This window comes from Pempheris klunzingeri, chromosome 3 (assembly GCF_042242105.1).
Source record: "Pempheris klunzingeri isolate RE-2024b chromosome 3, fPemKlu1.hap1, whole genome shotgun sequence".
Classification (NCBI taxonomy): domain Eukaryota; kingdom Metazoa; phylum Chordata; class Actinopteri; order Acropomatiformes; family Pempheridae; genus Pempheris; species Pempheris klunzingeri.
The window spans coordinates 15517382-15530661 of record NC_092014.1 but is presented as its reverse complement, the minus strand read 5'-3'; the positions used below and the strand labels follow the sequence as shown (position 1 = coordinate 15530661).

At 41.4% G+C, this 13280-nt stretch overlaps 1 protein-coding gene across 4 annotated transcripts in view; it reads right to left on the bottom strand.

The window, feature by feature from the left end:
* emp1 (epithelial membrane protein 1) overlaps positions 1 to 4668 on the bottom strand; it is a 124902-nt gene extending 120234 nt beyond the window's left edge. The window contains exons 1-6 of one of the 4 annotated variants that reach the window (XR_011585960.1): positions 4588 to 4668; positions 3625 to 3715; positions 3170 to 3269; positions 2481 to 2621; positions 776 to 1383; positions 47 to 731 (exon numbers count right to left, since the gene is read on the bottom strand). Coding sequence is in view for 1 of the 4 variants with exons in the window: in XM_070855222.1 (XP_070711323.1) it covers positions 1223 to 1383; positions 2481 to 2621; positions 3170 to 3269; positions 3625 to 3699 (477 nt within the window). In the remaining 3 variants the exon portion in view is untranslated. Of the gene's footprint in view, positions 1 to 46; positions 1384 to 2480; positions 2622 to 3169; positions 3270 to 3624; positions 3716 to 4587 lie in introns of those variants that run through there. The other 3 variants (XR_011585961.1, XR_011585959.1, XM_070855222.1) reach the window with 3 other exon arrangements.
* Between the last annotated feature and the right edge of the window lie 8612 nt (positions 4669 to 13280).

Below are 13280 nucleotides of genomic sequence, written 5' to 3'. Positions count from 1 at the left end.
TAGATTAAAAAAGGATACATTATACTTCAGTTGTAAAATGCTGATACATGATTAAAACTACTTGTACTGTAAATTAAGACTTGTCTTTCCTGATTGTTCAAGTGCTGCAACAGGAATGTTGCAGTTTTGCCAATGTGCCGTACCTTCACAGATACAGTATATTTTCACTCTGCGCCTCTGGAAACCTGCAGTAGTAACTGTCAGCCTCACAACATGATTATACAGGATGAGAAGTACTTAAATCTCTAAAGTATTTCCAACTACAACATCTCAAAAGGGCTTTTGCATATTTTTCTTCTTCCGAATGGTCAACATTGTTAGATTCTTAGAAGAAAAATTTGACATTTTGGGAAATGGTTATTTCTTCAGAGTCAGATGAGAAGATTGATACCATTTCTGTACAGTAAACATGAAGCTACCTTCAGCAGGCTCTTAGCTTAGCTTAGCATAAAAAATGAAAATTGCTAAACAGTAAGCCTGGTGCTGCTAAAAAGGTAACAAAACCCAACAAACAGCACCTGTAAAACTCATCAATTTTGTTTAAACTGTACAAGCTCTGAGCACGCTTGTAAAACCACAAATGGGCACTTTTACAGTTTTGGACCCTAAATAAAACGTTAATTACACTCAGAGTTGCTGGTATGTGGATTTTGTTACCTCTGGACAGAACCAGACTAGCTGTTGTCAGTATTTGTCATATTTAATGCACAGATATAAGGGTGGTATCGGTCCTCTCCTACAGCTCTATGTAAGCATATTTCTCAAAACGTTTTACTATTCTTTTACAGTACAGATGAGAATGGACGGAGTTCTCCAAATCTTTTTGTAATTGCCCATTAAAACAACACAAATAAGTGACTTAGTAATTTTTGGTTATATCACTTTGAAATACGCAGTTTTGGGTGTTGAGCCCTCCTGCCATCATTCTGTACACTGCCCTGCCCTCTCCTCTCTTTAATCAAATATAAATTTATGAGGAAAAATAGTCAAGTTCAGCCCTTCATGTACGCACAAGTCCCATTCAATTTAAAATATTCAAAACAAATGGCTCTTCTTAGCAAATGGATTATTATTCTCCCAATTTTCCCAAGCTGTGGATGTCGATCAGCTGTTAGAAAGTTTTTTTTTCTTCTTCAAAATTTTGATCCAAATCTCATTCTTTAATTTCCCCAATTCAAACTGAGAATATGATCCCAGGCCTGCCCTCATTCCTCCTCTCCTCTCACTCACTCTTCTTTCGTAGGACGAGGTAGGTGATTGCTAAGAGGAAGGTGAGGACAAAAGAGATCCAGGCCAGGACATAGGAGTGTCCGTACCCTCCCTCTGTGACGTTGGTGTGAAGCTCAGCCGTGTAGATTGAGGCTGCTATCATTACACACAGGCCTGCAGGACAGGAAAGGGGAATATTGTCACATACACCCAGACAAGGCAATTAAGAAGTCATATTTTAAAATTATTATTATGAGACAAGGCCGGTTCTACTGCAATCACAATAAAATGAGGAACGTGACAGTTTCACCTTGCTAATTTCCAATTATATAAACTCATGACAATACATGTTAAAATCCCATTACTGGTTCTTTCTCTACCAGTGCCAAATATAATCCATTATTGACTCTCTTTATTTAATTGTATTCTGGGATAAGAGATATTTTAGTTCACATTTCTACTGTCTACATGAATAAGTATTTTTTTAAATATAAAATTATGTAGACTACTAATTAAACACCTAATTCAGTGGTATGTATGTGACGCCACTTTGCTGAATATTAAGGTGAATACTGTATCTTATTGATAGATTTACAGCCTTGATCATAATCACAGTTTTAGTCCCATGTTGCCAACCGATGATTAGGACTAGACCTGCAACACACAGTGGACTAATGGATTACATACAAAGTGATCTGAAACAATTTTGATGATCAATTGGTAGTTTCAAAAATTTTTTTTTATCAAAAAGTCAAATTTTCTCTTGTCCCAACTTCAGAAATGTGAATTATGTGAATATTATTTTTCTTTTTAGCCTTCTGTGATGGATCCTGAATAGTTTTTGGGAGTTTGACTGATGGTTGGACAAAATATGCAATTTCAAAGTGTCACCTCGGGCTCTAAGAAAGTACGATGAGCATGCGTCACATTTTCATGACTTCATGTTTTTGAACAATCTCTCCTCTTCACGTGTTTCACAAACAACCTCTCACCTCAAAAGATATTACTTTAGTTTTAGCCACATTTAAACGTTGATTACTCCTTCTCCAAAATACTGTTTCAACAAACAAATACGACCAAAAAAAACATTTACAGGAGAAATGTGCTCTCAGTGTGCCATTTAAGACACAGAGACTGAAGTTTGAGGACACTGACAGTTATACTCCACTGCAGTAATTTTCAATCAGACACACCTCAACTTATTTGTTTCCCTCATCAACTCCTCTGGGAGAAAATGAATGTGTACATGAGCAGGTTACCAGGTTACTTACAGGCGATTAGCTGTAAAATGCCAGTGAAGGTGAACCTCTGGCCTTTGGGCAGGGTGAACAGCTGAGCTACAAACACAAACAAGGCCAGAATGGAAAAAACGCAGGCCAGCACCGACGTGGCCTGAACCGTCTGGAGATATTCTGCAGGACGACCAAACAGACACACTGTCAGAGCGAGGTCGACAGCAACAACACAGATACAAGGCAATGTTCAGCCTGAGGAACTACAATCTACATTAAAACTGATCTAATAGTGCTATAAACAGTAATAAATTATCACAGATTAATTAATCACACTTGTGAACATATTGCATATTGCAGTTTCTCAATATATAACCTCTACAGTTTCTGACCAAGGGAGTTTTTCCTGCCACTGTTGCCTAATATAATATGTGATGCTTGCTCATGTGGGGATTCTTGAATCCTTAATTTTTAATTCCTGCATTGTTGGGTCTCTCTCTTAATTAAAGAGTTTGGTTTAGACCTGCTCTTTATGAAAAGTGTCTTGAGATAACACTGTTATGAACTGGCTATATCTATAAATAAAGATTGATCAATCGATTGAATCCCCTGGCCAGTATCCTCTCTGTTTCTACATCTTAACAACCTCTAGTCAGATCAAGTCTACATATGATTACTACAGTGACAAAATTACATACATTAAAATACATTAAATTCATATAGTTTACCCTCTGGGTAGTTTTTCAAGTTGGTGTAATGCCAGACTTTGTTAGTCAACTCCCACCTGCCCCACAAGTCAGTAGAGACTGTGTCAGTGATCCACCAGGCCTGAGGACACAGACAAAGATAAGAATAAACACAAGACATCAAGAAAACCATGTAATGCAGCCATACAGTGGCTGCATTACACGGACAGAAACATTTGGGGAAGGTTTTGCATTTTGAATGTGTCGACAAATGTTTAAAACTTGTCCCCCACATGGATTCATGTGGCAGCGTTGACAGACAACATTAGCAACACAGAGGGGGGGGGGGGGGGGGGGGGGCAAACAACCAAAACCATATCTTGTGACATCTACAGTGTTGCGTGAAGTTTAGTCTAAGAAAAACATTTTAGAGTCTTCGGTTGCCAATGTCAGCTGTGTGTTAAATGAGAAAACAAAAGAAAACAATATCCACTTACATTATCAATGGTGGCCACCAGAAGCAGGATGATGGTGGTGATGTGCACAACTACGATTCCAGCCAGCATCAACATCTTGGCCTTCTGAAAACTGATAACAAGGGAAAGACGGAAGGATGCACACCGTTATTTATTTTCCACTTATGTAACCCAGGCTTGTACATGAGGAAGCATCAATTCACACACACACACACACACACACACACACACACACACACACACACACACACACAGCTGTCTCAAATAAATATTGTCTCAAACAGAAAGGAGAAAAAAAAAAAAGCAGGAGAGCCGTTGCATGCAAGCCCAAACTCGCCCCAGAAGTCTCTCAGACAGACACATTGTTGGATTACGCACATCTGCTGTCACACCACTTCACCTCTCTGCCCAGATAACCACAGTAAAACTAAAACCAAAACTTCTTGGAAAACGTATTTCTAAGCCTCAAATGAATTACCATCAATCAGTAGCGCCCATAAAAACGTGTGCGTTTGCGCAGCGGCTCATCTTTCGTGGCTTTGGACTGTTTCCGTCGACAAGAAAGGCGCATTTGTTTGGACGGTGTGAGAGCCTTCCCAAATGGGTGCTGCTCCGCTCCACACAGGCCCTGCGCGGTGGTCAACAGCTTTGAAAAGGGCGCGAGAGTACGACGACATAAAAACAACAGCAAACACACCTCTAACTGATATTCCCCAAGATAAACACTGGTGACTGATCAGCTCCATGTTTATCTGCACAGTTTGGAGCCGCGGGTCCTTTTAATAGTTTTTTTTTGCGCTCACAGTCACATCCGTCCTATTCCTCAGAGTGCTGCTGCTGCTGCTGAAAATCTGTTCAAAGCTTTAGTTAACTTTCCTTTAACTCTGCACAGCAACAACAAGATAACGCCGCTAATGCGCACGAGTGTCTCACAGCCACAAGAAATAACTTCACAAAAATGTAAACAACGTGGATAAACGTTACCTCCAAGTGCTTCAACGCGCGGCCCGGGAGTTTTTTGGGAATGTGAAACACTGTAGACCCACCCAGCTTTGAATTCACTGCACACACATCACTCTGTTTTCCCTCTCCATTCCCTCTCTTTCCTCTCACAAAGCCCCACCCATAAAGTTTAATTTTTTTTTTTTCCCCCCTCAGTGAAACATCCAGAGGAGGCAAACGGCTTCAGGTTGCCCTCCTCTCCACAAGGAGGACAAAATCTTCAAAATCTTAGCTGCTTCTCATGTATACAGCTACTGTTTGTGCTCTCCTTTTATTCTAAGAAAATACCTTCCCCACAGGCTGCTTCAGACAGAGTACTTTTAGCAGTAGTGTCTCAGCTGGGTGTCCCTTCTTCAGAACAAACTGGCCACAACAGAAGTGGCTGCACTGCTTTTCTCCCTCTGAATATGAAGCATAATGTACATACATGAGCGTGTCTTGCAGAGCAGTGCAATTGAACCTCTTATTTGTGCTTTCAGGCACACTTTTCGGTTCATTATGCACGTAAAATGACTTCTCCAAAGACAGGACATTAAGAAGCGGCGCGACACCAGCGGCAGCTCCATCTTTCCAGCAGCACTTAGCAGCCTGATGGCCTCGTTTTCAAGCATGTAAAAAGTGAAATGAAATATCGGATTGTGTAGATGCAGTTTTTCGAATGGTGCGTGAGGGTGAAATTAAAACAAATGAAAATCAATAAAAAAAAAAGCCTTCAATAGATTATTCAGTGTGCCTGTCAGTCATTCTGCTCACATTGGACTACATTGATTCTGCTGTTGCTGCAGTGACACATGGTGCTTGTGTTACCAGCAGACAGGACAAGAGGCCTGATGGGATCCTCAGTGTGGGTCTCACTGTCCACCATGACTGTCAAAATCCTGCAGAAGGATGTGGGCAGTTTCACCGCTGAGACGTGAAAATCTGGCATTCACAAAAATAAGAGGGAGTTAGAGTTGACTGAACGTTTTCCTACTTTACTGCCACACATCCCTCGACCCTCACTGCTCTGCGCTGGCCTACTGTGCGTCAGCATTTTGGCAAAGCTCCATTTAGACCAAACACACTGAAACACCAAGCCGGTGTTTCAACATTTACACACTGTGGAGGGCGATTTGTGATGATGGAAGGCTGAGACAGAGGAAAAAATATGCATTCACACGTTAAATGTACTCTAATTTTAACAGAAGGCACCGTGGAAACCAGACCAACGTTGAGCTACTGTGGATCATGTAATACATTTCATAAGTTCAGCCCCTGTTTTCTGGTTTTTCAAACCCATTTCTGCAGATGAAGCCAATACTCGCCCAGGGTTCATTTGACATACAAAGCGTATAATGAAATAAATAGAATACAGACACATCAGAGGTTACAGGTGAAAAGATATCAAGGAATTCAAGCCACATGAAGTGGCTGCATCACATGTAAACATTTGGTAAAAGTTGTCCATATGTGCTGTGCATTAAAACATTTCTTTCCCCACTTTGTTGTCAGTCCACACATGTACAGACACACCAGGTCAGATGGACGCATTCCTGTCGCCCTTACACAAACTGTTAATAATCCGGATCTGAATTATATATTATTTCACCTTTTGAAAACACAATGTGTATGAAACTGTGACTTAACAACACTTTTGGTAAATACCAAAACATAGGCTATGTACGTATTGACATTCAAATCCTCTCTATTTTGAAGTATTTTTATAATACATGCAGTGGTGTGAGCTTCAACTGGAAATGAAATTCATATAATACACGTAGGAATCTTTTTCTGACATTTTTAGACCCATAAGTTGACTATGAGACATTTAGTTTTTCCTCTGTACCCTGGCCTCTTTTAAAGGGAATACAAAAGGGTAGGAGTGAGCAGAAAAACTCACTTCCATTTTTAAAGGCGTCCAAATAGAGCAGAATAGAGCAAATAGAGCTCTTCTCCGATAGAGACAGACCACCACAAACTGTCATATTTTAAATAGATACTGTCAGATAGGTATTATTATTGCTGCAGTCAAATGATACCATGTTATTAGGGGATTACTTGGCAGACAGTGCATATCTAGTAAAGCCTTTTATCACCTGTCTCAGATGAGAGAAAGCTCGGGTAGTTATGGGCCTCCTGATTTCTACACAGAAGCAGTCTATAAAAACACCATAAAAGAACATTTAGGTATTTATGTTTTTCTTCTAACAGACCTCAGCTCATCTCTGCCTCTGTCTTATCTCCCCTCAGGCCGCGATCTCTCCGTGAAGACCACACGGACTGAGGAAGTCCTGATCCGAGCACTACAAAGGCTGCTTTATCCTCCTGGAGGTGGGATGAGGATAGATGCCATAATTCCTTCCTTTTAGTGGCTACTCCCTCATTTGTTGGCAGAACAGATTTACTTAACATGAACAGCCTGACCTGGAAGCGCATCAGGATTAGGAATTATACTGACACTTTCCCACTTGGGTCATCTGTGGCCGGCACAATAACATGAATAATAAGAATAAAAAATATTCCGTTTACATGGCACACTGCAGAACGAGAGAAGATACAGTAACTACAGCTACTATCATTTAAGACCACAAGAAGAGAGAAGCATTTTTTCCTGTGGTTTCTTCACTAGACCAAACAATCTTCAGAGATGATGCTATCAGCATGCACATTGTAACAAAGTTCATTTAACAACGATGTCCAGAATCCTCAAAGACTCTTCTAAACCTTTTTTTCTTCTTCCTAGTTTTGTATAAAAATGTATAATATTGGAGCAAAGCATCAAAATATCCATATAATTGGTCATTTGATAAGGTAACAGCAGTGGTGGTAGAAGTATTCAGATCCTTTACTTAAGTAAAAGTAGTAATACTACAAGTAAAAATCCCGCATTTGAGATGTTACTTAAAAGTATGTAAGTATAATTAGCTAAATGAAAAGTATGAAAGTAACAAAAATCTACTAAAAGCAGTAAAACCTGACTGATATGTTATAAATGACATTATTAGATTGATACTGGTGATCAAGGTGGAGCCAGTTTTAAACATGTTATATAAGGCTGCGACTAGTGATTACTGCTTATTTTCCTCAACTAACAGATATATTGTTTGATTTGTAAACCTTCAGAAAATTGTGAGAATTTCTGCCACAATTACTTCTAATCATCAATAACTTAAGAATCAAAATGGAACGCTTACCTTTGTGGCTCTAGTGCCGTTACACATGAGAGACTGGGTTTTCTGAAAGTCTGATATCTGTGGATCAGACCTTTTGAAACCAAATATCTCATTTAGAGCGAGTAAATTTCTCCCACGTTCTGTGTTACATAATAACTCTGAGCAGTGCTGACTGTGCGCTGATGGAGCCATTAGTGTGAGTTTCCGATTTATTGTAGTGCTGCTGAGATGAAAATCATCTGAGGGCTGTGTTATTGTCAGAGGGTGTAGGAACGGAGCAGGGGAAGTGTTTTCTCCTGGCAGTACGTTTGAATAGAAGTGAAGATTGAAACCATTATATCTGACCCCTGACGGTTTGTCATATCCTCACAGTGAATGGTGAGTGGGTGCTTATCGGTGCTGGATCCCCTCATACGTCACTTCTGAGTCACTGGAGTTTTCTATTCCCATCGCAACATGTGGGCCTCGACAGACAGTCCAATCTGATTTCCATTGTGCCAGTGGGTCTTTACGGGAGAGGCATTTTACAGAAGCTGCTGCTGAAAAGACTTGATGCAAAATAGTAAGATCTTTCAGAAATAAATGCTGATAATAAACTAATTTCTAACTTTGACTGCTGTGTTTTTTGTGTTTTCTCTACAAAATGTACATTAAATCTTAAAATCTAAAAAGGTGGATAAATCCTTTATCCACCCAGATATCTTAACAGGCTGGAGAATACGGACGTCCTACCACCGAATCAACACAAGTCATCAGACACAAATCCGCATTTTCACACCTTTCCCAAAAGAGGAGTATATTGGATTTTTGGCCATGCTAGGAGCATGGCTCCAGGGGTCGCAGTCAGTCTGTTGATCTGCCCACCACAATAGTCCAGACTAATCAATCCGGATTGATTGCCATGAAATTTTGTGCAGACATTCATGGTCCCTGTCCCTGCCCATTCATCCTAATGAATTTGGTGATCCCCTAACTTTTCCTCAAGCCCAACCATGAAGATGACATTTGTAGTTTTAAGTGAAATATCTCAAATTTGGTTCAGACGTTCACGCTCCTGTTTGGTGATCCTCTGATTTTCATCTGGTTTACATTTCAATGGTCCAATACTATTATTAGGTCCAACAAGTTGGCAGCTTTGGGATGTTTTAGATGACAATGAGCCTGGTTAACTTCTGAAGGCCTCCAACTGTCAAATTATCAACACAGTAGAATTATCTTTTTAAAAACAAAAACAATATTACTTTAACTTAGACATGTCTGAAAAGCCATCGTGTTTTTCAGCAATTCAGGCCATATTGGGCGGGAAAATATACAAACATTGCTGTCACTTTTTGAGTCTGAGTTTTGCAAGATTGCAGAAACCTAAATATAACTTGTGGGTCCTTAAAAGCCCCATCATGACCTTGATATGCAGCTCTGCTTGTTGCTTATAGAGGTCAGTCAGGGCCTCATCAGTTTAGGCATCTAAATAGGCTTGGATGACTGTAAATGATTAAACTAACGTAATTATTAGTGAAATCAATATAAAGTTTTGCAATGACAATTAAAAATACACATTTACTTAAGTTATTACTTTGGGCTAACATATCTCACTGAGCCTCGTCATCTGTGCACTTGCTGCTTTTTAATTGGTCCATTGCTGATGACTCTTAATTGATCGCCCTCATGTTCAGGTGACGCCTCTGTGCGCATGTGAGCAACAAGCGTCAACAACCTGGCGATGTCTTGCAAACAGAAAAAAGAAATAACTTTGGTTTTATTCGTAGTAACGTTTGTTAATTTTTACATGCTTCGAGTTTGTCATTCGGTGAGTTTAGGACAGCGGGAGGAGGGTTTAAGTGCTCACCAAGCTCACCAAGAACCAGCCGCCACCGGGGGGGAGAGGAACGGCCACCACCAGTGGCACAGGGTTGAACAGATTACCCGGAGCCCAAATCTGAGCGAGTCCACCACCCATCCTGGTCCTGGGTCTGCTGCCGAGCCGCGGCAGTACATCGGTGCACTGGGACCTGATGAAACAGACAGTGACTTAGACACCCTGACTTGGACTGTTGGTAATGTCAGCGCGCAAACACGGTCCTCGGCTCCAGACTCCCAGGATGGATTTCAAGCCGATTTTACAGGTTAAAGCCACTTAAAAGGAGCTTCATCTAAAAATCTGTTAACAGTTAGTTGTTGGGGAGCACTGTACTACATGATATCCTGCTTGATAAAGCTGTTAAATGAGAGGCCATGCTTTGACACGGAGCTGCAGAGCCCTCTATTTGGCCTACATGCTTGTTTTTTTTTGTCCTGCAGATTTTGATGGAGTCCAGGGGAAAGTTTTGGGCCCATCATTTGACTCCAGTCCATATTTCTCTGAGTGGCTGGCTATGAGGCCTTTGGTGCAGTGCGATAATAATGTCATGATCTTCACTGCCACTGGACAAGGAGTCGCACACCTTTTAGTGGACAGAGGTAAGAGACATTTCCACTGGTCTGGAGCTGTTTGACTGTAGTTTAACAGGCTCAGATTGAATATGCAAACGGGGTAAAGGAGGTCATGTTGCCTGCACGTCTTGGAAAAATGTCCCTGAAACAGCCTTCATTTCACACAGTGAGGAGAAGGTAATTTAAAAAGGTTAAATGAAAATAATTAAAAGTGCCGATCTCATTGTACCAGAGCACAGGATAACAATTCCTGAATTAGTTAGTTTTGTAATACAAAACGGATAATCAAGATGTAGTGACTTAAAACGGAGAAAAATAGCAAAACCCCACATTTTAAAAGTTGGAACCAGTTAATATTTGGTATTTATTTGAGCAGTTATTGAAATTATTACTTTTCTATGGTTCAACTAATAGATGAATCATCCAGTTGTCTCCACACTAAACTTTTTTGTTTTTTGTCTCTGCAGAAGGAGCCTCTCCCATCTCCCTGTTCCAGTTACCTCCGTACTGTGGTTACTCCGTGAGGACGTCATGGAGTGACCTTGAGATGATGGTGCCTTATGATGCATGTTACATTATACAGGAGGTACCAGCAGCTTCTGCTTTATTTTCCCACCTGTAGTTATTCGCGTGTCCCGTCTTCATCACCCCCTTGTTTCTTCTGTCTGTCAGAATGGCAGTTATGTACTGCCCTTGTTGTGGTGGGGCAGCCCGCTGAAGGTCTCCTGCCCGGTGCAGGTGTCCACTCCTGCCCCCCCTGTCCCCCACCCCGCCCCCTTGGTCTTTTGCTCCTCCTACGGCATGGCGGTGCAGATACACGGGCAGGAGCAAGACATACCGATGCTGGGAGTCATGGGTATGTTGGCTTTGTTGGGGGATTAATGCAGAGTTGTTTCAGAAATTGATAATGTGTATTTGACTATAAAACCTTTTGAAGGTGCTTTTTTTACTTTGCACATCAGACTGTATAACTTAGTATAATTGAATCCATATGGGGTATAACCTGAATCTTATCTTACATTTGTTCATAATACATTTTATATTCAGAGCTCCATAATTATCTGAAGAATATTTAAAATCTTGAATTAAATCTGAGCAGAGCTGTAGCTACAATTGATAACATGATTCATTTTTCAATGAAATTTGGCTTCAGTAATCTTTGAGTAGTTTACATTCTATTTTTTATGTCTACATTGTTTTGTCAGGCTTAATGCAGTAAAGTGTAAATGTGTGGTTTTAAACTGTAGAAAGTAAACACCTCTAAGGATTAAAATCTCTAAATTCCTTTAAAAAAACAAACAAACTACATCCCTTAATCTGAACCTTGATCGACTGAATGAGACGGACTACAAAATGTGTGTAATCTGTTTTACAGTGAATGAAGCATGGAGTCCCTTTGTGTCTGAAAAGTGTGCGCACCATATCCACTCCGGTCCTGGGGAGCTTGCCTTCTTCATCTCCAGCAGTGCTCCTTGTGTCACTATTGGAGTAAGTTATTTAACTGAATGAAATGTAGCGAGCTGCTGGATTGTACCAGTAATATTTTTATGTGATTCTTTTTTTTTCAGGTTGACCTTCATCTCCAGCTCATATTACATGGTCACAAATACACCCTCTCCTGTCCAGTCAATCCACAGTTATATCCATATATCCCAGATTCTGTTAAACCTGCACCCACCTCCCCTCCTCAGTCTCCAACCCATGAGCAGATCGCTAAGCTTCCTGACTTCCACCACTACTTCTATCCTGGATTCCACTACCTCCAGCTTCCTCAGGTCTATCCCCCTGGCTCTGAACCTGCCCGTCCCCCTCAAACCACTCCTGGCAGTCCTCCTAGGAAGCAGCAGCAGCAGCAGCAGCTGTCCTTCTACCCCATGGGGGCTGGCAAGCTGCCTTACTCTCCTGGAGGGCACCGAAAACACCCTTCTCCTTCTTCCCAGCCTCCGTACTCCTCAAACCTTAGCCCAGTGCAGCATAGTTCTTCCCATCAAGCTTCCAAACTTCCTGTTGGCCCTTCTCAATATCCATATGGTCTGTATTATCCCTATGTGCTGCAAGCACCTGCTACTCTCCCTCCCAGCCCACTTACTCCCCCTCCCTCTCTACCAAAACAACCCATGGACCCATTTTATCCACCTGCTTCTTATATCTCTTACCATCAGTATGGACAGTTATCCTACCCAAAACCCGGCGCTGAGGTGCAGCTTGCTTCCATCTTACATCCTACAATTACTCCACCTCCAACCACTGCAACTACCACCACAATGTTTCTCAAGCAACCTCAAAGTCACATCGATCCCTACAGCCAGTTTTACCCCCAAAAGCCCATCTACTTCCTGCCACCCACACCTCCACCGCCTGCCAAAGGGAAACCTCAGAAACCAGCTGCCCCACAACCCACCTGCCCCCCTTACAGTCAAACCTTTTGTCGCTACTACCCTTACCCCTACTATCCCCATTACCATCCTCTCCACCCGCCACACCACCACCCACCTTACCCCCCTGTGCCTCACTATCCAGAGGGTCACCCACCAATGACCACTGCAGCTCCAACCACCACGCAGCCCCCCCGTCTCCAGTGTCTGACGGGGAGGATGGTTGTCTTCCTGCCTTTTGCTCACCCAGACTCCATCCAGGTCAGAGGTCAGTGTTTGTGTAAAGACCTCTTTGTGTAAATGAGACGTGTTACTCTTTTTCAAAGTGAGTCAGTTGTGGGGAAAAAAAAGTGCCAAATATCAATCTTTAACAAAATATCCCTTCAAGGCCTCATGTGAAGAATTTTACTTTGCTTTATGATAAAATCATGTTCTCTTCTTGTAGAAACTGGTTCATTAATGTCTGATTCGAAGAACCTAAAAGCTCTACTGAACCTGTTTTCAATTTTGACCAAGTATTTTACATGTGTGTTTATCTTAATACAATATATTGTTGCCATACTGGTATCCACTATTTGGTTGTATATTCATTTTGTTACTGACATCAAAGGTCTAACAATCACTGTTCATCAGACCAAATGAAGACTTGGCTGTTCCTCTTCAATGTGTCTCCACTGTGTGGGTACACGGTCCAGACGGTTCAGGGCTCCGGGCTAAT